Source organism: Megalops cyprinoides, chromosome 25, assembly GCF_013368585.1.
Source record: "Megalops cyprinoides isolate fMegCyp1 chromosome 25, fMegCyp1.pri, whole genome shotgun sequence".
Taxonomy (NCBI): Eukaryota; Metazoa; Chordata; class Actinopteri; order Elopiformes; family Megalopidae; genus Megalops; species Megalops cyprinoides.
The window spans coordinates 13,007,566-13,032,243 of NC_050607.1; the positions used below are offsets into that span (position 1 = coordinate 13,007,566).

General features: G+C 46.1%; 1 protein-coding gene across 2 annotated transcripts in view; it reads right to left on the reverse strand.

The window, feature by feature from the left end:
* phf21b (PHD finger protein 21B) overlaps positions 1–24,678 on the reverse strand; it is a 71,393-nt gene that overhangs the window by 14,751 nt on the left and 31,964 nt on the right. For both annotated transcript variants that reach the window (XM_036520405.1, XM_036520404.1), the window contains one exon: positions 5,210–5,467. In XM_036520405.1, coding sequence (XP_036376298.1) covers positions 5,210–5,467 — 258 coding nt within the window. The remainder of the gene's footprint in view (positions 1–5,209; positions 5,468–24,678) is intronic.

The window sequence follows — 24,678 nt, forward strand, 5'->3', positions numbered from 1 at the left end:
ACTTGATGCTCATATTGGTAACCAATCAATTCTACTTCACTTGTTTTCTAATGGAATATCCCTAATCCATAATGTGTGTTTGATTATGCACCCTGTGTGATCTGAGGTAAGAAAAGATGAAACCCCATTTTCCCATCTCATGGTTTTTTATTTTGTCTGTGCGGTTCACTTCATAAAAATTCACTTCACTAAAACTGGCTGTTGCATTGGTTACTACCCGAACATTTTGTTTCAAAATAGCATCTGACTCTCCCATCACTGATTCCCAATTGGACAGAAAATTTCTACAATGCAGGTAAAAATACACAGATCCCCAGTATCCTGTCTCTTATGTGAGTACTAGCCAATAGGAGTGTGCACACTGGGCCCTAGAAATATGAGTGCTGGCCACTGAAAGCTTGATTATTGGATATTTGAAGTGTGAATACTGAAGAAAGCCAATAGGATGTTTCAGATTGAGTATCTCAGATGTCTGCAGGCAGTCAGTCCTGTATCTGTGCGCCTCAGTTGCCCTCCCAAGAGCTCTCTAATGCAATACATCCTCAGATACTAAGGGATGTAGTGTAGATATAGAATTACTAGATCAAACAACACTTCCAGTTTTATCCTACTCAATGGATGCATACTCTGCCCCTAATTAAATAAAAGCGGATTCGACAACAGACCCAAGGGATAATTCGTGTCTGATATGGCAATCAATAGGATTATTATTTGAAATCTGCAGGATAGTTTTCCTATATCTGTAGCTGTTGGTCCTTTACAGGAATGGTCTGCAATCACCGTAAACATGTTGTTTGTGTCTGTGTGTAAAGAGTCATTCCATACCTTTTGTTTCCCTGACATGCAGTGACCTTGTTGAATTCAAAATAAAACATCTATACATCCAGAAGATGCAGTGGGCTTTGCAGAGATTTGCTGGGCTTCCATAACTATCTCAAAACACTACAATTTACAGTTTACTGGAGGGACACGGTATCATTTCGGGAATATGCTCCAAAGCGTGCATTTTACTGGGAGAGATGCACAGAGACTAAAAAGACTGCAGGGCTGTGCGACGTCTGGAGACACAGCTCCATCCTTCAGTTTGGGGGTAGGACCAGGGGCATGGCCTTTTTAACAGAGGGAAATGATGTGCTGCAGTAGAACTGGTTTCCCCACCCTCCACGGGACACCCTCACATTATTACTGCCTTCAATCTAAGAGCTCCGGGACATTAAATCAGAACAAATATAGCACCAGCCCCTTCCTGTTTTCACACAAATGCCAATCACAGGCCCCTTTGGTGCGTAATCTCCAGCTCCTTTCAGATTTGTTAGTGATGACTGAGCTGCACATTATTGCCTTGTCTAATTGCATCTCTGCACATCATCGCCTTCAGCTCTGTGCTGTGAGGCCACGGTCAGTGTTCACACGACATAAAGGGGGCTGTGAGTCAGTTATGCATTGTGTATATGTAAACACATACATAAACATATTTATAAAAACCTGAAAAGGCTTCTGATTTCTCCATTTCACTTTGAGATTGAAGAATTTCTTTTCATTTTTCTCGAAATCAATTATCTTTCCTGCGCAATGTATATCAACAGGGACATTTTTTCTCATGTCTGTTGTTTGTTAAGTTAATGTTGCTGTATGGAATAGTGTATGAAAACCCCCCAGGTGCAAGGGGAATTGAATGCAAAGAATGCTGAATGGCAGCTTAGGAAAACTCAGTTTAAAAATACCTTTTATATATTTTTCCTTTTCTTTTGAGGATCAGCTTAGCAACAGTTTCCTATCCTGTTAGATTATAAACACTGCCATCTTTTTCATCATTTCACTGGTTTACTACTACTTATCACCACCAGGGGGCAGTGTGAGTGACAGGCCTCACTTGGAGCAACACCAGATCTCTTTTTTTCAGGAGCTGTGCTGCACAAGTTTCCTCAAACCCATCCTGGCACATGCGCCATCTTTTCAATGTGGTCTATATTTACATTCACAAAGAGCAGCTCAGCTGTTGCACAGCTCTGTAAATCCAGGATTGGGATGAAGCTGAGGATTTTGACTTTCTCATGTTGCTCATGTCGCATGATCCAGTACATATATGCTCAGCTGGGGGCACATGTGACTCCATTACAATGCCTGAATCTGAATTTAGTCAAAGAATAAATATTACTACTTAATTTCAAACAAATTCTAAAACAAAATCATTCATACTTCAACCTAAACGACATCATTCATACGTCAACAACATAATTTTGTGATTAAAAATATTCAGTAATTTAGCTCATCATTATTAATAATCATTTTTCAGCAAGTTTAAGACAGTGAGACAGCAGAGAGGTAAATGGAGAATGCGTATCCTCAGCAGTTCTACCTTAATCCCTATTAATATCCCAGTGGACATGTATTCCAGTTGAACCGCTTTTCAACACACATTATGCTCTGGCAGGTGCTCTGAAAACACATGTCAGCAAAAGCACTCAGTTCCTCAAAGCTGCCGCTGATGGCTTAGTAAGCCTTACAATAATGTAATTCACGTCCTACGTTCACATACAGTATTATGTACATAAACACACATCTTACAGTCTTGGATGCTTTCAGCTTTTCCTCCTCTTAATTTGCAGCCATTGGTCACATTAAACACATTTAACATTCAGCAAACGGCCTGGACTCAGGCTGGTGAGGACTGAAGTGTGGAACCCGAGTCCAGGGGAGCGGCCGCGAGCTCCAGCGCAAGCAGAGAAACAGCTCCCCTCTGCGCACGGCCAGCGATTCAATTAATGGCAGCGCGGGCTTGCAGTGCGCCGGGCGGGGGCCGGCTGTCGGGTCGGAGCACGGGCGCGCATCGGCGGTAGTTTGGGGCTGCGCCGGTCCCGGGGGCCAGAGCGCGGGCACCATGCCCATCTAATTCATTTAGTGCAAAGTGAGCAGTTTGCAGCGCTCCCTGGAGGGCGCGGGCGAGGGGGCCTCTGCCAAAGCCCGGACATATGCGTGTTTACATTCACTCCCCCTCAGCCGGCCCTTCAGAGGATTCATTTCTGCAGACACAAGCCCAGCCGGAGAGGCTGCCCGGCGCTGCGCTGCAAACCCGATACCGGCGGTAAACAGACACGCCGGCAGCCACAATCGGGTCGGAGCAACAGGAAGCGGCGACGGGCAGCGCCGGCCATCCGAGAGCGAGAGATACCTTTCCTCTGGGCTCTGACCCGCCTGCAGGAGGGATCGCAGGGGAATGACCTTGGCTGATCTTTGAAGAGGAGGAAGATGTCATTGGAAACTGGCGGGATGGAGCGATAAAAAGCAGGAGATATCTTTGTTTTTTTGAGGTCACATTTCGGTGGACTTAATTGGCTTTATTTTATCTCTGAGCCAGTGGTGCTACAGTGTTTCAATGAGCTGAACACAACTCCTGACAGGTCCACCTACATTAAAGTACCCTTTTGTTTTGTTTTGTTTAGTTGTTTGTAGTTGTGTTTCTCATCAGGGTGAAATACTGGTTTGTTGAACTGTTAGAGAACCTATTGATGGCAATATGCATCAATGGTTAAATTCTATGCAAACTGACTTTCCCTAAACAATAAAAATAACTGATGTCAGCGCCAGTTTGTGTTAGCAATTAGCATCACAATGCAACAATGCTGCTCAAATGCCAGTGTGGAGATCAGTCTTAGTGAAATGACGTTTCTTTCAACTCTCAAACCGGAAAAAAAAACATTTCTAGGCTGAACTAATGTAACTAAAGGGTGAAAGACAAAGTACAGTACACCACTTGTAAAGTTTGACTTCACTGACTGAATTTAAGAGGTGTTTGCACACACACGCACAATCAGAACAATGCATCTAGTGTGCGCAACCACTCAGGGACACGCAATCCAATTATATGCCCATTATAAATCTTCAAATTACTGGCCAGGTGGTTTGGGAACCTGTTTTCACCCCCCACTCAGACAAAGTGGTCCCTGGTTTGTGGCGCCCTTTGACCCTTCCACTTGATTGGTGTTTGTGAAGAGGAAAACAATGCCGGCGCGGGGAGGTATTATCATCCCCAGAAGCCGGGCAGCTGGGAGGAAAGAGCTGAATGGCGGGCCCCTCTCAGGGCTCCCTGCAGCCAACAATAGGACCATAAAAATGGGGAGAACAATCGCACGGCCTGACCCCGTCCCCAGAGCCAGCCTGATAACAGCGCAAACCTGCAGCAGAAACAGCCGAGCGGATGCTGCCGGGGGGGGGGGCTCTGTCGTCTTGCCCTGTGAGCACAGATCCGACAAAACGCTGTAAAAATTGTGCTTATACAAGGCGTGCATTTGTACACTTCCTGGACCGAACCTCGGCTTGGCTTTACCGAAATTATCGTTTTGTTCGTTTGTGCGCAAGGGCGTCAGCAACAAGACCCCCTTTGAGCCGCGCTGAATCGATTTCTTGCGAATTGCGGATCGAAAGAACCACTACATCCCTGCCGAAGAGATGCCTTCTCTCTCCCCCTCTCTGTGTGCACAGAGAATGCAATTCACTTCACAGTTTGCTTTCAATACATTGCGCAGAACCTTAATCCTAATCCTGCCCCATGGTGATGCTGTATGCTGCTGTAGGACGCATGGCTCATACTGGCAGAGAAGACTTTGATGGACTGGAAGGTATGATGAAAAAGGACATCATTTTGATTGGATAAAATCACAGCGAAGGACACGGGACTGGGAGGAGAGCCGGTCACATGATTAAATGTGACTGATGTATGCGGTGCGTTTATAGTGTTGGAGGGAAGTAGTGTTCCATATGGAAGTCAAGTAAGGGGAGGGGAGGCATTATTTTCTAGCTAAAGGGGCCCTGGCAAATAGCAGCTGGATTACTGCTATTTTTATTTTGTCGTCACTATGAAAATGATTTCTGAGGTAATTCACACATGCATGTCCAGTGTGTTAGATATTAGAGGGGGAGATTACTCTGCTGTGAGGGTCTAAGCACTGCGCTGTATTGATCCTTTCCTTCCTGACTACTGTTCCAGCTTCACTAAACTTCAAAGCAATCATTGGAACAAACGGGAGGGTTTCCTAGCATGACAGCTCTCTTATTTGAAATGAATTCCATCAGCACTGTGACTGTAGCCCTTTGTAGTACCGGGAGGTGCAGTAAAGCAGTTTGTGAGAACATGTTTAGGTTGAATTCCTGTGACAGACAGCAGGGCTTTTAATTTTACAGCAGTGTTGTGAAGCGCAGCAAAGCTTACCTGTGAGTGAGGCGGCTCCCCGACTCTCCGGCCCACGGAGTGGGTGCTGCTCCCCGACACTTTGCTGGATGTTTGGAGGTTGATCGGAGCCATTTGTAGTGGCTCGGAGCCTACCGCCTTTTGTCCATTGACGTGTGCGGTCACCATGGAGACGGGAGTCTTCGCCGGCACCACGGAGATGGCTATACTCTGGCTGGGAGGTTTGATGAGAGAGAGGGGCTTGGCGTTCCCCATGGGACAACTTCTCACAGCCAGTTTCTGTCGAGGAGAGAAAAAGGGGAAGAGAAATGTGGCACAGTTAAAATAAAAGCTCAGAGCTCCCAGCATTCAGCACAGGGACACATTTTTTACAAATCCGCAAGAAATTTTCGAGTGATTCAACAGAAGTCATGCCGCTACTGCCCCAGTGTATACATTAAGATTGTATCTGCCAAACAAGTGACTGCTTTTCAGAAAATGGACTTGGACATTTTTTGCCCTACCTACTACCACTGGAACAAAAACGTGACTATAACTGACAATCAACTTTGTGGCAAATAAAAACAACCACATTCAGAGACGCTGCCAGTCTAAAGGTCCTACAGTTTTATTGAAGTGACTAAATTCACAGAGCCAAAGACTGAGCCGCCGCTAATGGGCCACAGATGGGATGACGGACCCTTCCTGATGCCAACAGGTAATCAGCCTATCGGCTGGTAGCCTGAAAGTAAATGGGTGTGTGTTGCAGTCTCCGCCGGGTCATATGCCAGGCTCAGCAGCACAGAGCCTGGGAAGGGTCTCTGGAGCCCCGGCGAAGGTAAGGCTCAGAGCTTCTGCAGCACTTCAAAGGCCTGCAGCAGGGATCCTCGCATGGCAGGAGGATGGCACTGGAACAAGCACTCACAGGTGCTGCAGACGGGAGTGAGCCTCCATCACTGCCGGGGCTGCCAGGCACCCTCCCTCTCACACTGACTGTAATGCAAACATACACTACACTCACTTCTGTCCTGGAGCCTAATGCCTCTTCAGAAACACAGAGGAATGGCCATGACTGAACCAAATGCCTGCATATTTACAGCACACTCTTACCAGTCCAGCCAGGTGCTTTGTGATTAATAAAAGAGGCCCATTCTTAAAAAATGCTGTTTCCTGTATCTCATTATGCTGCCTGTGTCTCACTCAATAAATCACTCCTGTTCTTTGAGTCATTATGAGCAATCTGCTACATCTTCAGTAAATCTTACAATGCTGCACTGTAAATCACACGGAGAAATCTTACAACGCTGCACCTTTTGATATCAAAGTCAAGTGGGCTTTGTAAAAGAAGCATTCACCACCACCACACAGAAATGAATAATTTGACTCCGCTACGTCACTGGCAGCGTGTTGATTTGAATATGGAAAAAGGAACGCCAGTCTGTTTATATATCATTCTCTCCCATGGTGCCACCTGCTGATTGTTCTAATCATGTAAAATAAATATGTATGTGTAACTCCAGCCCCCCCCCCCCCCCCCCCCCCCGCACTGCCGCATCCTCCACCTCAGCTGCTTCCTGTTGCGGCTCTGTGGAGCGCGCCGCTCGCACGCCCGCACAGATGAAGGTGCGTGCGCGGCGCCCGCCTCTCTGCGGGCTGCGGCTCTCTCCTGAAGCGGGCCTCCGCCTTGCCTCCTGGTGGCTGCCAAACGGCACTACGGAGCGCGGCTGCGGAGAGCCGCCGCCGGGCCCTCCCCCTCCCCACTCTTTGAAGAAAAACGCATTTCCAAGCTGAGATAAGTACACCTCGCTCTCGCTCACGGCTCAGACTAACACAACTGGAAAGCAGGGGGAGGAAGGAGAGGGAAAGGGGGGCATTCTAAATATTTCATACTCTATTCAGCTGCCCTTCTTTATCCCTCTCTACCTTTCTTTCAGGGCCTTCTTAGAGGGGTTTGAGAATGGGGGGGTTGTACAAGGATAAGGGGCTCCTTTCTTGTTGTTGTTTTTTATTATTTACAGTGTGCACTGATGAGGGCAGAGAATTTTTCCTTCACTTTCACAAACTGAAACTGTGCTCTGAATACTGGAAACAGGCCCACACAAATCGAGACACTGTTTTTAAACCACACTCTTCCTGTCCACAATAAGCTACAAATATTTAATTTACAACATAATGAAATTCAATCTTTAACTGGAAGCCTATAGAATCGCCACACTGTGGCAATACTGATAAAGGAATCAGAAATCTTTGGAATGATTTAAACATTGTAAACCGATATAAAATGCTTCGCTTCAAAGAACCTGCCTCGTGGAGAATTATTTGATAAGAATCTAATCATTTTTTAACAAAATGTGATTCTTAGGGTGTTCAGTGACCCATAATATCACCTTTGCAATTATCTCAGGAATGAACACTGAAGAAATCTGAGAACATTTGCTTAGCTGTGTAATACATAATTTGAAACAAAAAACACGCACACACATCTAATTAGATAAATCGTTGATTGCATTGCTGAGTTTCCTGATGAAAACCTAAAAGAGTTATAAATAAATAAAATATAAAAAATATTGTACGCTTGATTCTTTCACAACTTGGTAAACTGATAATTACCCAGGCTGAGCACGGACGCCATCCACCCATCTTATCCATTATAAAGGACCAACAGGAGTGGGGGGTGGGGGGCAGGGGGGTGGTTTGAGATTAATTTAAAGTCTGCTGCCTGGGACAGTGCATATTTAATCAGAGACCAAGGTCTGCGTTTTGTGTCCAGGGGAGGGGATGGGGGGGTCTAGAGTGAATTTATGGAACCACGGCGGGAGGGGGGGAGAAGGCGTAAGTGGGAGGATTGGGGGATTTTCTGAGGGCAGAGTCTCCGTGGAAACTAAATTCTCGCTTTGTGTCAAAACCCGCTCTAATCAGCAGGCACTCTCGTCCTCTCTGATGATGTCAAACAAGAAAGGAAATGTAAGACCAGCACACCAGGGCTCTCTCTTTTTCCCGCTTTCTGTCTGTTTTCCTATTCCTCTGTCTCTTCTCTTCTTTCCTCCATATCTCACTCTCTCCTCTCTTTATACTGTCTCTCCCTCTTGTTCTCCTTTCTCTCCCTGTAACACCCACTCTCAGGCACTGTGGCATTTCCTGCCTTCTTAGCAGAAATGCTGAAAAGGAAACCTCTCAGACAGCAACAGAAAATCAAACATTATCACGTTACACTTGTATGCTGCTGTGAGTTTACATGTTTTTCCTAAGCATTGGCATAAGAGGGTCCAACACTGAAAGCTCATCATTTTGAAAAAAAACATCAAGACATGCAGATTTAAAATGTGCACTTCTTAATATATTGTAAAAAGCACGGAAATATTGACCTGTTTCCCTAGAAGATACACTGGGGTTTAAAGAGCAGAACAAAGAATTAAGTCCAACAAAAACAATTAAGACCCATGATGGGAAACAGCAGATATTTGCTTTCAGAGCCTTTCATCAATAGTTACAAATCTACTTGTTAGTTAGCAATTTCACTGCAGCTGGCGAAGTAAATTAACCTTGATTGTGAATTAGAGAATCGCAGGGCTATGGCTAAATGAGTGAGAAAAACCTTGTCTGATAAAGACACAATACAAACATACAAACACAGAAATCAAAGTGAAATTGCCAAATGTCTTCCCTTGGTGGGAACAAAGAGCTGTAAAACAATGTGAAATGACAGCAGTCTGTCCCTCCATTCACACTCGGGTGGGAGTCCGCACTCCGCCACTCCTGTTATTCAGCCATGCTTCAACAGCACGTGCAGGGGGCCCCATTGTTTCAGGGGATCAATGTAATCCACAGGCAGCCCGAGCCCGGGCTGCCATTTGTTCAGGCTGAGGGTTCCTGTGATTGTCCCAAAGGCCAGCCATTTATATCCCCACACAATGCAGTGGGCAGAGCCGGCCCCCTGAAGAGGGAGAAAGTGCTTCTGGAAAAAAACTGGTGTTTCTGAAAGGCATTTAACAAACTCGCCTAGGTGAGTGTAGTGCTTCGGTACCCTGCAGTATTTAGCTACCACGGTTGCGACGGTTTCTTCAAGGAGTTTGGCCAACATTTTTCAGAGGCTCCTTCGTGAAACACCATTAACCAGGAAATTCAGGAAATAAACATGGAGCATCCCAGCCAGCATAATGTAGTCTTCATATGCTGTTGGGACTTCAGTAAGCAATGATGGCTAGTAAGTCTAAGACTAGTAAGTAATGAGCCTTTCACAAAATTACAATAAAATCATGTGAATGTTGCATTTTATCTAAAGTCGAAAGCATCAACAACTGACCTGTCACTATAATTATGCATTAGCACTGTAGCCATGTGACTGCGGGCTGGCTGGCAATTTGCGTTTTCGTCTTCATCACAGATCAGACAGCTACTGGTAAGGGGAGGCTTAATTGTGAGTACGACTGTACAAGAGAGCCTCAGGTGCAGATCTTCACACAGAAAAAGGGAAGTGCTAAACATACATCACCAGTGTGTCTGAACAAAATTAATTATGCTGTGAAATTATTATGCCTTTCAATGAGCTGTGTCAAGAACTAAAATCAGTCATTCATCTTTCTGAAGATGGAACACCAAATGCAATTTACAGTATGGTCAAAGAACTATTAGCGTACTTGAATTATCATACATATTACATGTAGTGGTACACCTATTCATTGGGTTAGAATTGACACTGGCTCAGTAAAGGGTTCAAATGGTTATCTGTAGACATTTTTTATTTCCCATGTTACAGACTGAGACATATGAAGTGCAAACAGCATATAATAACAGTGAACATGGTGAAAGCACACAGCGTGTATTACACGCTGGCTAAGCTAATGCCATGTCAGAGGTGCACCAGTTTTTCAAAATAACAGAAAACAACAGCCACAAAAAAGATTTCAATACCTTATCTGCAAAACTTTCCCATGCAGGATGGAGCTAAATAAAGTTTAATGCAACAAATCAGATTAACCATCCGGGGGTATGTCACTGTACTGAGAATCTTGTGTTATTAAAAACGACTCTAGAGGCTGTTACCTGTATATGGGAAAAAAAGCAAACCACAGCACAGCTGTCTGTGCAGCAGTCACCGCAGCATTCTAGTAAATGACATCACAATCATTCAAGGGCAAAATCTCCACCGGTGCGGAATCACTCTTTTTCTCATTCAGTTTGCAACCTGGGGGACCAACATAACCACAAAATTCCATAAAAAATTCTCTGTAATTATTATTATTTTTTCATGGAGCATTTGCTTTACAACGTGCAGCTTTCATTTCCAGCTCAATGGAGCCCTGGTGAAAACACTGTCTGGAGGTACGATGCGAAAAACCCCGTCTTCATTTTCCCACACACCTGAGAGACATCACCTGCACCCTTTTGGCGGGCAGCGTCTTGCTCCGCAGGCTGGCAGCCCGGTCCTCGGGGGCTGAGGCTTTTAGGGCCGGCTCGTTGAGCCTGCGCGTGCTGTGCCTGCGCTCGATAACGTCTCAGGGATGTTCAAGGGCCATTCATGTCGAATCCAATACGAGCGCGAGCCCCCGCCAATCAGCAGGCAGGGCCGCATGCAGGTGTTGTTATGGTGATGAGTGGGAAAAAGCGCAGGCCAGTACAGAGGGAGCAAGGGGGAAGGAAGTGAAGATTGCAGCTCTTCACGAGCCCCGAAACGGGGGGGGGGCACTCAGCGCTTGGTGCCGTGGAGTGGTGACATGCTCCTGAATGGAGACGTTGAGATTCTTCGTGCGCTGCTCTGATGAGCCCTACTTCTCCCGCGCTCTCATCCCCTCACCGCATCAATAGTATATCATGTTTCTGTGCACCGCCGTCCACCGCACTGTAGCTGTGAATGTTTAATGCAGAAACAGATTCATTCTAGACAACAAGAGAGTGTGTCTGTCATGTACACGGCATCTGTGTTCTGCCAGGCCTTGCACTGTGTGAGGAAGCGCACGTGCGCATGTTTGCAATAACCCAAGCAGCACAGCGGCCTATTGACTGTGAGGGGCCTCGGTTTGTTTCTGCAGTGTGTGTGGGCGTCCTCCACGCTGCAGCCCACTCTATGGATTTTCTGTTATTTGTGCAGTGGGTTTGTGAGGAAATCGCGCGAGGCAGGTGGAAATGGAAGCGGGCCTGAGAGATGATAATCTCCAGCCCGGGATCGGCGCTGTGGGCGAGGTGACAGAGCGGGTTAATTAACCTAGGAAAGTTCCTGCCGGCGCGCCCTCCACATCGCTGTGGAGACCGTGCGAGGAGCCTTCGACGGCTCGGCCGCTTTCTCACTGGACTGCACCACTGGGCTGCACCCCTGGGCGGTTCGTGGGCGCTTGCACTGTGCTGCTAGATGGTTACACAGAGGGAGCTTCATCACTGCAGGCCCAGACCTGGAGAGGCCCTCACCCCTGCTTGGTTTAGGAGAGCAGCTGCCCCTGTGTTCTGGGGCCCAGCAGAGACTCTCCTGCTCCATTTAGATCTGGTAGGAAGGGTTCAGTCTACTGCTACATCTAAGAACTACAGCAGCACATCCAACAACAAGGGGCCCCTCTAAGGTGCTACACAGTGGTGACCAGTCGCATATTCCACAGTGGGCACTGCGCACGGGTGCATTCCGACTGCAGCTCTGTGGATGCATCAATCCCGTGCCTGTTAAGATAACCCAGCGCTGTCACTGCCACACTGCTGAGATCACTGGATGTGTGTGTCAGCTGCTGGGGCTGTAAGCACTGGGGCCTTGGCTCGGCTGGTTGGCTGCTAAAGGAACCGGGGGTCATGACGCAGGCCGAGGTTGTCCTCTGGGACAGGGATTATCTGGGGTCTGTTGGCAGAGTCCCCACGCCGGGCGCCAGGTTTGTGCTCCTCCGTGCCACGTGGCGAGCGCTGGGAAACAGGCCAGGCCTCCATGCATCCTTTTGATAAGAAGGCGTCAGAATGACTGCCAGCGTGTCCTACAAAGGGAATCAATCAACACGCGTGCGCGCTGTGACCCCTAATAGTCCACTTGATAAGAAGAAGAGGAAACATCACATCTTTCTGCTGCCATTCAGAGCTCAAGGGCCCTACTGGTAAATGGAGCCAGGAGCAAATGGTTAACAGTGGTTTGATTACAGTTTGACAGACAGGGCAACCATTTCCAGGAATCGTTATCAAAATAGTTCCAAACCGAAGCCACTTACGAGAGGCTGGATGAGACTGATCATTTGCCCAGTAAATAAATAATGCATTGTAAAAACCACGATAACCATGCTACCCTGATTACGACTGAACCTTCTCTGTTAACAATTTATGTGTGGCTATTTCTCAGACATCTTAGAATTGGATTGGAATTAGGATCTCATATTCGGAATTGTTTAAAGACAATTGATTACGAGAGAAAGGGGAATTAATACTCCGTGTAATAACTGGCACCAATGGTATACAATCCTAAAGCACAGTATAAGCAGCCATTAAATCCCACCCCTGAAAACTTTCTATGCAGTGATCCCATCTGTTCCAGGCATTAGAAATCCAGGCCGCATCCTCTAATCCAGCATGTCAGTACAAAGACTGCGTGTGGAATAAATTATCCATTATACTTCAGATAGTTCATCTTCGCTATAGTAACAACAAGTACGCTTCGCGTCGACCATTCATTACCTCCACTCTGAAACAACAAACACAAAATTGTCCCGTGAACCTTTTTTGATTTGAAAGTTAAAAAGCAAAGCAAAACAGAGAAAGCGAAATTAAATTCTTACTCCCAATTTCCTCCCCGAGAAGACAATTCGATGGCGTGGCCGTTGCCCGTCACACTGTCTGTACACAATAAATCAATTTAAATGCAAATCATACACACCCCGAGCCTAATTTTCCCCTGGTGTGAATTGTCTCATTGGAATGCCACTCAGCAGACAGGGGCTCCTTGCCCCTGAAAAGTCAAGAAGAGGGACGAGGGAAGGTAAGAAACCCAAACTCCTAGATAAACCTAACTTGAAACTGTGCTTGCACACTTAACAACACTAAGCTGTCAATTTGCCATTGGATATCACAGGGAGAGTCGCACAATACATTTCTGCATGTGCACACAAGACATCACTGAGACAGCGTTTACTGTGCATTATGCAAAGAAGTCACGGAAGTTTGTTAAAGAGCTAAAAGCAGACTTATTACTCTGCACTGAGATAAACTGGTGATGTTGCCACGGCGAGGAGCAATCAATATGACTAATCCCCCTGCTTTAGAGTTCTGCTTCCAGGCGTCATAACATTTGCATATTTTTTTCATAAATTCTACAAGCCATTTATGTTGGAAATTAACATGGAAATCAGACAGGCTTATTACTTGTCCCGTTAACTTCTGAAGTGGTGCACCGGGTGTTCCATTTTATTCGTTATGCAACAACTACAACAACAGCAACAACAACCGAAGGATGTTGCATGTAAATGGCTGTGCATTGCTTCTAGAGTGAAAACTGCCACAAAGTCACCCTGATTCATTATGGTTTTATTCCACAGGCCAGGAGTCAACATTTAATCCTAATGACCTCTTGCCTTATCAGTTTCCATTCATTTGTTTTTTCCTAATGCTTGAAATGATCTTGACAAGATTTAATGAAGTTGAATAATAACAAACATGAGCATTTAATGCTGTGAACATGTAAGGTTAAAACCCCGTCCTTCTACCTCTGAAGCTTTAGCAGTGAAATTTCGAAAAGGCAGCCTTTGATCCAGGAGGGTCAGTCCACCCAGATGTTATTCATTCACATTACCTGCTGTTCATTCTGCACTTTTTCTTGATCAGAGACTGTTAAAAATCTCACACCCCCAGTTTTCTGCCTCCCTTCATTACAAGCAGCACCTGTCTTCTGCCGTCCCCTCATTACAAGTCAAATAAATTTCAAAAAATAAACGTGTCAAATAAATGTTGATTCATTCCATATCCAAGCATCCTACTATGAGCAGAAAAAAACTGACAGAATGCACCAAGGAAAAAAACGGTGTTTTTTCCTCTTGCACTTCCTGTCAGTCCTGATCTGGCTCATTAAAACACAAGAGCTGTTCAAACATGGCACTCAGAGACAGAATAGACTGAGAGATACGCATGCTGGGGCTCTCTGACCCTCTCCACTCAATCAGCGGTATCACAGCTCTCATCAAGAGGAACGGTACAGCTGCATACAGGCACTGCTCTAAGACAGGTAGCACCCTGAGACAGACACTACTCTCAGACAGGTATAGCACTAAGACAGGGAGTGCTCTGAGATGGGTGCCACACTGAGACAGATACCACACAGAGACAGGAGCCACACTGAGACGGGTATTGCTCCGAGACAGGTACCACACTGAGACAGGTATTGCTCTGAGACAGGTACCAAACTGGGACAGGTACTGCCTAGGCCTCCTAGGAGGCAGCAGAATAGAAAGGAAATACGACACCAAAAAGGAACCAGGTGCAGCTCCCAGGTGGGGCACTGCTGTCATACCCTTAGGCAAAGGTGCTGTGCTTTACCTGAACCGCATCACCGAAACATCCAGCTGGATAAACGGATTACACAAACAAACAGTATGAAGCCTTCCCTTGACACGGGTGAGCGAACTTCAAAAGAACACGGGAATCCCATACATAGCAATCAGATGAAGAAAAGGAAGACCGCTTTCCTCTAAAACCATAAACAACTGAACCACGCCAAACAAGGCAGACACCCCGTGAGTCGCTGGTCAAAACAAATGCCACTTTAAGAAATCAATGAAAACTTCCTAACAATTTCTGGATTATGGAATAGAACAGAAAACAATACCTGAACCAGTTGATTTTTTTTCTTTCTTTCTTTCCAGGCTGTTAATTCCCATGAGATTATTAAAACTGCATATCACTGCAGGGCGTTTAGTTATTATTTGACTCTTGGGTTGCGTGCAGTGATTCACAATCACCATGCAAATAGAATTTTCAGTTTTCAAATAGAATCATGCTCTCTTTGACTCCGTTCTGTGTGGGGGGGCCTGAGACGAACGGGTGTGCCCCGAGGACTCGGTAACCGTGATGCATGCATGCAACCCTGAGGAAACGAGCCGGCCGTGCATCCAAAAGCATAATCACAGACAGGCCTCACTCCAGCCCCGCAGCTGTAGGGTCAGGGCCTCCGTGATGTGTGAGATTGAAAAGCAGAGAGCCGGAGCTCGTGCACACCAGGGCCCGAGGGGCCTCTGATCCCGGCGTCGCACCTTCAAACACTCAAAATGCTTTCTCAAATCACCCGTTTTATTTATTCTTTCCGTTTCTGCTGCTTGAGAGGTTGGCGGAAGCGTGCGCCACGGCCCTGTGAGCCAGGTCAGAAAGTGCCCTTAAGCATGTGGACATTACGTTAAATTAAACAGCAGCAAGTGGAGCTGTATCCCAGCTCTGCAGATCTCAAGGTTGGAGGTGGCGATCAACACCGGGATGAGGCTCGGGGTTCACTGGGGGCCCCAAATCGGAGTCAGGGCTGTGTTCTAACCCATCACAACAACAGTAGCAAGCAGCAAACTGGAGCAGTGAGAGCCAGGTTTAGGCCTCAAGTATCTGCTCTAATGCTTAGGCCCAGAAAAACAGCCACATTAATACAGCAACACTATTAATACAGCAGTAACAGCAACACTAATCATACCTCTCATTAATCTCATAGGTTGGGCCTCTGTAACAGGCTTTCAATTTATGACACAAAGGCGGGGACTAAGTTTGTCTTCTTACATGTCACCAGTAAAACAGCAGTACCACATGTTTTCCAAACTGACATGATGATTGACTATTTTTTTACATTTTTACAACATAGTACATATCCAAGCAGTTGCCTTCACATCACTATTATTAGATATACGCATTACCAAATGTGACAAAGTACTTTGCTTATAAAGAAATCGAAGCAGATCTGAACACAGGATGCTGTGAACTGTTTACTCCATCCTGCATTCAAATCCATCAATCCTCACATAAAGCGTTATGACGAGGTATTCATTCTGCTGCTGATATCTGCTGTATAATCAGTGACACTGAGGATGAAATCCCGTCCCTCTGACAAAAGAACGAGCATTAAGTTGTGGAGCACAGCTGTCCAAGGCCAGCGCTACCTCTACAGCCGACGACAAGACATTAACCAGACAATAATTAACTCTCCTAACTTCCACTGCCACCGACCGGCGGCCAGCGACGCTGCCATCCCTCATCTCATTATCACTCCCCGCGACCAGGAAACAATTTATATGATCGGTTGCCACCCTGACGACTCAATGTAATTCCTCTTTTAGCGGTCGGTTAATAACATAGTTTTGACCTTTCTGCAATTTTCCAGTTGTGGCAGCGGTGAGTCAATAAGCCCCTCTCCTTGGTTCCTTCTGATAGACAGAAGTGAAGGTGGACGAGCAAATAAACACCTTCATTATGTGGGAATCAAGCCAATGCGTCTTCCTCTGACGTTGCAGGCCCACTGCTTGCTAATACCTAGTGTAGGTAAATAGGATGTTGGCACTTATGTTCCTCACATTCTGTGTTGGTATAATTTCCCAGTCGTTCCCTCTCTTACTTTAGTTTATTGGAAAAGGAGGGGAAGGCAATATATGTATGACTTAGGAAGTGCTTTCCTAGGTTTACGGCAAATCTACCCTCAGCGAAAGGGTAAATGTAGTTTGATAAAACGTAAACAAGTCAAAATGACATTTTAAAAAATGGCTCCATTTTATAAATGTCATGAGGTGTAATTAGTCCCACTCCTTGCTGAAAGCTCACATCACATGACAGCTGTTCCCTATATGTAAGAAAAGTCACTCTCACTGGTAACATTCTTTTCACAGGACCACTGGAGCTCTCGGGATCTCGTCACAGAGATGCAAGAATAACCGTAAGGCAGAGAGTAGATAACCAAAGGGGACCTGTTCCCTTAGTGTTAACGCAAAAGCCAAAAACCTGTCCGTCGCTGATGCCTGTGAACAGGAGCCTTGTAAAAATGTCATTTTCGAGCCAGACACAAGTGCAAACAGTGGCTGAGCACTGCTTAAAACAAGGAGGAGATGTGAGAACAGTGAACAGTGTGACTATCGACTGGCCAGTCATGCTGCAACATTGACTTTAGCTAAGACCATCCAAATGACTGGCAGGGTATGTAATGAAACTCACAGGCCATGTAACATATCCTTTTAGCCATACCTAGGAATATTAAACCCACTCTCTACATCCTGAAAGACACAATCTTTATCAGGATGAAGGGAACAGGATGAAAGTCAAGCACCGTTTTCACCCACTATGATGTTTATGGTAGTGGACACAATTTTCACTATTGCTTGCTCCGAGTGTCATAAAGCACTACTGTTATGTCCTGTGTGACGAAATTTTGAGTTTCACAGACAGAAGAACACCAAATGGGGGAAATGTTTACTCCATTAAAACCAGCCAATCACCATGGAAAAACTATCAGACAGAAAGGGAGGATCTAGCCAATCAGAGCATGGGAAAACACTACAATGCTGATGGAACATCTTGGTGAAAGCTTGTCTGAGAAGAAGGCCTGCAATAGTGCCTGCATGTGCCTTGCCAAAATGTTTCTGTTTGAGGGTTTGCTAATCTTCCACTCTGCTACCACACACAGCTTCTCACTGTGTCTATTGGCTCATCATATTTCACACTGATTGTCAGTTACAAAATGTTCATATTTTGACTGTCATAATTTTCTCCGAAAATACATTACTCATTACAACATGACATACACAACATACAGCCACCACCATTTACCACCAGGGGTTTGCATTTATGTGGTACAATAAGTAAACAAACATAGTAAAAGACTCAGATTAGAGGCTAGTAAAGACTAGTAAAGACTCAGAGTAAAACAGAATAATAGTAATAGATTTAGTTATGAACATTATAAACAGTCTTTGAATGCTGACGTGTGATGTGTATTGCTTTTTGTACCATATCACTCCCCACATGCATCCCTTCCACCCCCAAAAATCCCTTTTTCAACACTAACCGCTGAAATATCTAAACTGCTATTTCAAGAATCTGCAGCAGCGACTCAGTGAGAACAAACTGCGGGGAAGGTGACAGGAGATGACAGGAGCTGGCTGGCTCCCAGGCCGGTGAGAAAGTGTGTCTGCCAGGGAGGCAGCTTCGCACAGCCTCTTCACAGCACAGACGCCAGCGGCTCGGCTCCATCCCTGCTCCCTTACAGCGTGGAGCAGGACGGGGAGAGGGGGACGGCTTGGCCTCCCCAGCCAGGCCGGGGAAAGCGAGAGAGAGAGAAAGCGGACAGCTGGCACCTCTACACAGGGAGACGGAGCGGGGGGATGGGGCAAGCTGAAAAAGGGGGAGGTTGGATGGGGGCCCCTCTGCGTGTGTGTGTGTGGGTGTGTGTGTGTGTTTGTGGGGGAGGAGGGGGGTTAGGGGTTGGATGAGAGGATGTCTATAAGAAAGTGTGTGTGTGTCTAAGTGTATCCATATGTCAGTGTGTCTGCATGTCTGTGAAAGTGTGTGCATATGTGTGGTGACGTGTGTGTGTGTGTGTGTGTGTGCGCGTGTGTGCATCGGTGTGTGTGTGTGTAAATGGAGGCTTGGGCCTGTGGTGGAAGGCAGCAGATGGACTCCTGCTGACAATCACTGAATACAGATGCAGCAACAAAGAACGACAGCAACCCAGCAGCGAGGAGCCAGAGCGCTGGAGCGAACAGCACTGCGAACACAAGGAGGCCCCCCTGGAACAGGCCTGGGGGGCTGCAGGCAACAACCTGGACACTCAACATTTGGCAACTTTTCTGAGTCAATGTGGGACAGAGACCACTGCGCTTCTGAGCTCCAAAAAAACAAAAAGGGCTTTTTTTAAAATCAGGACCCTTGAAAGACAATGGCATACAAATGAGAGCTAAGCTAACATCTCATCCATCAACTGACAAACCATGCATGGAGCTCTGGGTACTTTTTGCCCACAACAGCTGAGCCTAGATCGGATTACCCAACCTAATCTTACCACAATGACTACATAAAAATAAGGATAAACCGATCCAAGATCAGTGGTTGGGGGCAGAATGTGTCAACACCATGCTTAGACTATCTGTGCATCATGCTGTTATACAAACCCACATAATGGAGTAAGCATGAATGAGAAAAACCTCAAATATGCATCATTCACAAAATTTACATTACTTACTTTTACTTGCTTACTTCTTTTGAAATTTTACATTGAAATTTGAAAAAAAAGCATAAAATTCTTTAAAATATAAACAGAGAAAGCTACAAGTAATTGAAACGTTAGTAGTCATAATGAGAGTAGTGGTACTCCTGCATATTCTATATACTTCCTGTCCCAACCCAGGGGGGGCAGGGGGACAAAGAGGCCCCCCTGTGTCCCTGATGTTTGCCTCAGGGAGGCTGGTGGTGGTGCCCTGTCTGTAACAGGACAGTGCAGACAGAGAAAAACAAAAACCAGTGGCAGACCGTGACAGAGGGACACTCCAGTGAGACAATGCGCTTGTCCTCACGGCAAAAGCTGGGGATTAATTTATCCCGCTTTCACCATCCAGTCGTGACTCAACCTGCCAGAGAGGGAGCGTAGCTCTGTTTCATGGCTGCACACGAGCACAGGCCTCCCTAAACCAAAACTGATCTTCCCACTCATCAAAAATCAAAACCTGAATACTGTCCGCTACACACACAGACACCTGGAGCCATCTTGTAAAACATGTTATGATAAGAACCTGACAGGAATTACATACAATGTCTTTCTTTTTATTTATATATATATATAGTAATGGTAAAGTATGTGCTACACTGTTTCGGCCTTATGTGTTGGTTTGTTTTAGCCTTTGTCAGGTGAATGTCTGTCTTGTGTCTGTCCTTAAACTGAACGAATTCAAGTTTTTTTCCACTGTAACTTGCATGTATAGTACTTCCCTGCAATACGGCTGACAGTAATAAAGTAGTCTGTGCATTACTTACCTGCCTTAAGCCAGTTTCATAAGAAAACCACACAAAAACAATATTGCTGCAGATCATTTCCTCCCCGTACATAAATCCACTGGTGACCCCTATCTAATTAAGGAGACTGGATGAATGATGGAGAGAGACAAAGTGAAAGAGAGAGAGACTGAAAGAGAGTGAAAAAGTTACATACATTGAGTCTCAGAATGAAAGACAGGATGTGAAAGGGGACACTCTCGTCTCTGACACCACTGCGGAAAGGGCAAAGCGTGGATAAGATCGGCAGCATCAGGTGAGTTTAAAATGGAAAGCTCCATCTTAATCAGCACTCCGGCCCTTACCTTCCCCCATGTTCCTACCCTGTGTGCTGCTAATACCATCTCCAGTGATGTAACTATACCCGTCCAGGACGTGGCTCTAACTATACCTGTGTGGAATATGGCTCGATACTTATGCAGTACACAACTCTAACTTTACCTGGTCCACACATGACTTATCACGCACTAACTCCCAATCCACTCCCACTGATTTCACGTTGTTCTGGCATAATGTTAACTGCATGAGTGCTTTGGGACTGTATTTTCAGACTTGTGCTTGCAATAAATTTGCGTTATTACTAATTCGTTTGGGAGCTACGAAATTAAATAGTATAAAATAAAATAAATAAAATAGAAATAAACTAGTATATGTGATAACTCTGGTATTTCCTGTATTTCCAGACAATCCCTACAATAAACTGGTTTTATCTAGTATAAAAATCCCATGCATCTTGCTGTTCATGGTATTCCTTGTCTATCTCCATTTTTTCTCCTGTTTATGATGGGGGGGGGGGGGGTCCAAATGGGGGGATCAACATCATCAGGCTCAAAGCCAAGTGCAGCTCCTTCACATCAGTCCCCCTGTAACTACATCATACAGCCAAACCAGATATATTCTCATTGTATGGAAATTCATGTCTCCTGAACAGTACTTGCGGCGTAGGCCTCAGACCTTTGCAAGACAATGGCACACAAATGGGAGCTACTCTAACTCATCTATCAACTGATAAACCATAGAGAGCCATGGGAACTCTCTGGCCACAGCTGATCTCAAATCAGATTACCAGCTCCATCGTTACATACAGTCATTTCTCAAAAATGGATGACCTGTTCCAGGATATGTGGTTGATATCGGTCTTATTTTAACATCCATGTATACACATCATAATAAGTGCTTCACTCACCTTGTAATGGAATGTATTTGTTTTGTACACGTTTAAATATTTTATTGACACAAATTTGAAATGAAAGCATATGTACTTTAGACACTGTTACAGCTGAGCCATGAGTTTTCACCCTCCTCCATATTACTTTTACTGGCATTATGGTGGTAAGTTCAAAAGGAAGCTAGTATTTCACCTGGGCTGTGAGCTGGGGCAATGAAAATGCAGTATTTCTGCCCATAAAATGGGAAAACCTGTCCAGCTTTTATTCACACAATTCTTGCAGTGGCATCCGCCGCCCGCTCCCCATAAATGCACCCCAGAGCAGCTCTGATTTGCGATTCCTCCCATTTCTCACCTTGACGACTGTAACCGCTCTCTATATCAGCGCGTTCAGCAGACCCCCGATGGCAAATATTGACACTGTGGATTTTCAATGAGGAAATTCTCGCTTCAATCTCTGGGCCACTCTGCCTCTGTTCAGCGCGGGCCTGCGTTTGTGAGGGGTGCGTTTCCTCTCAAGGAGGGGTCTGAAGGGCCCGCGCCAACCCCAGCGTGACGCCAGGGGAACTCGTTGCAGAAAGATGCGTTTTCCCTTTATTTTTTCCTGTTGAAACTCATCCCGCTGTTTCTCAGCAGTAACGCCTCAGCTGGTGGCAGCCTTCAAATCCTCACTTATGTATCAATTACTCGGTCAGTTCTGTCTGTCTGTCTGTCTGTCAGTCTGTCTCTCTCTCTCTCTCAAACACACTAGTGATGGGAGAGTGAGGTTTCATGGATCCCACAACACAAGGTGCTACCATTAAATCACTGACTCAGATGAGCCAATTAAAAGATGTGGCTCTCCACGGAAAAAAAACGTTACGATTGGTTCACGTCAGTGAGTCATGAACAGCACATGATAGCTCTGCCCATAATGAGGCCTGACTCTCCCACCTCCAGTTTGTGTCTGTGTGTGTACACCGTAAAGTGAGTGCATGTCTCATCACTAACACACACAGACAAACACTACTCACTTACACAATGTTTCTTCCCCTAGAGGCATGAAAACTATGAGCCAGAGGAATAGCAGTTTTACAAACTATGTCTCCATGCATTAAACTTGTATTAATCTGTTTCTGTGTGCTCCAGCTATTGAATAGCCATTCTCTGCGTGAGAGGCTCTGGGCTGGATCCTGGGTGACCCAGCTCTTGGTTACCGCCACCACATTCCTGGCATGCGGCGTGGGGGTGACATCAGCATTTAACTCACAGCTGTTTCACAGAAGGAGCAGTCAAAAGGACACCTCCACAGGCGAACATTTACATGGGCACAGCCAGGCCCTTCCTTCCCTTGCAGCTCACAGAGAGAGGCCCGGGCAGATGCGACCCGACAGCCGTGGCCGCTCATGTTCTCTTTCAGGTCCTCCTCCCTACACTACACCAGTCAGCTGATTATAACACCCTTAATATGGGTGGTGGGGGGGGCTGTGCAGTGAGAGGCAGCTCTGATTAAAAAAAAAAAAAAAAACAGACTTTTTTATCTTTTTTTCTGCACCATTATGGCTCATCTGCGATCACTTCAAATTAGATCTACAAGTCAATACCAGAAGTCAATATTTAATTTACCCTCTGCAGGTGGTGATTTAGTCCGAGGCGTGTCAGGCGACAGCGGCTGTGCTCACAACACAGCCTGACGAGCAGAAACGTCCCTTCGGATGAGGGCAAACATTGGGCCGCTATCTCCCCATAAAGGCCACCGTGGAGCTCGGTTTTCAGTGCAGAAGAGAGCAAGTGTAAATGGCGATGGACACCCGATTCACAACTGAGGGACCCTAGATGGCCAGGAATGCACTGATCAGGGTCATTAACTGGGGCCAGACAACAGACGGGCAAGCGAGCGGACACGCGTCATCGTATTGACACAGGGCTGCGGCGTGTTGTATTGACGGAAGGCACGGTCCAGCGGCTGGGCTTAACAGAAGCTTTGAAGGATCGTTTAACCGCCCGAGTTTGTGTCTTTGGACACTGCTCACTTTTTATCTTGCCTCTTTAGTTTTGTCTAATGATGCCTTTGGGAAAAGAACAAAGGAGGGTGCACAGAGCTATAATGATCACCACACAGCTCATGCTGTAAATACACGGATGGTCTGGCAACACAGAGACCCTCAAAGACTATTAAGAGCTGCCATGCATTGGGATATTAAGTCCTACTGACCCTCGAACTACTCAAAGGTCACTCAGCCCAAAAGACATCCATCTGATGTAGGTGTCTGCCAACCTCAGACACCTTCAGAAATCACCCAATAGACTTGCTCAATAACAATGACTCTGTGTACTGTACTGTGCTGTGCTGTGCTGTTGACCTTCACTACAAAAGATAAAAAATGAAATCTGCTTCAAATGTAGGTGCTGCATCACTAAGTTTTTGTATTTAGAGGGCAAACTGACTACTGTTATTATTCTTATTTGTGTCATTATGGTCCCTCATTGCAATGCAGAATGGCGTATGTATCTCCTAACCCTCCTAGCTGAAAATCCCATCCAGCCAAATGTTTGTGTGGCAGTGTTTGCGCACCCTCGTCCTTTTGTCTGTTTACCGCTGGTTCTCCAAACAGCCGCCCTGCGGGAGTTTGAGATGCGCCACTCCAATGCCGCTGTGACATTGGGGGATGGCTGAGCACAGAGGGCGCTGCTGCAGGTTGTCACTCGCCATTCAGCTGCGACCGGCCCTGACGCGAGCTGTCACCAAACAAAGCCCAGGTCAGGAAGGGGAGAGCAGGGGCTCTCACACAGATTTATTTTACACTAAAGACCGGCGCACACACACAGTGTATTTACACTGGTGGATACAGTGAGCGTACTCTATTCAATACAACAGTCAGGACACTCTTAGGTGTTCTGCAAACTCAGGCGGCCGGGCTGCTGTGACTTCCGTTGGTGAAGAAACCTGTAGTGGATGGTGTGTAACAGTTACAGTGTAGTGGATGGTGTGTAACAGTTGCAGTGTAGCGGGTGGCGTGTGACAGTTACAGTGTAGTGGATGGTGTGTAACAGTTGCAGTGTAGCGGGTGGCGTGTGACAGTTACAGTGTAGTGGATGGTGTGTAACAGTTACAGTGTAGCGGGTGGTGTGTAACAGTTACAGTGTAGCGGGTGGTGTGTAACAGTTACAGTGTAGCGGGTGGCGTGTAACAGTTACAGTGTAGCGGGTGGCGTGTAACAGTTACAGTGTAGCGGGTGGTGAGTGACAGTTACAGTGTAGTGGTGGCTGTACCATGTATGAGAGTTGGGTTTCTGCAGAGGGGCCTGGTGCTGGTCCATTAGGAACACTGCCCTGGAAGCTTACTGTCCGCTGGAGCTATTAAGCACTTTTTTCCTATTAACAACTGCCTTAAATGAATCGATGCAGCCAC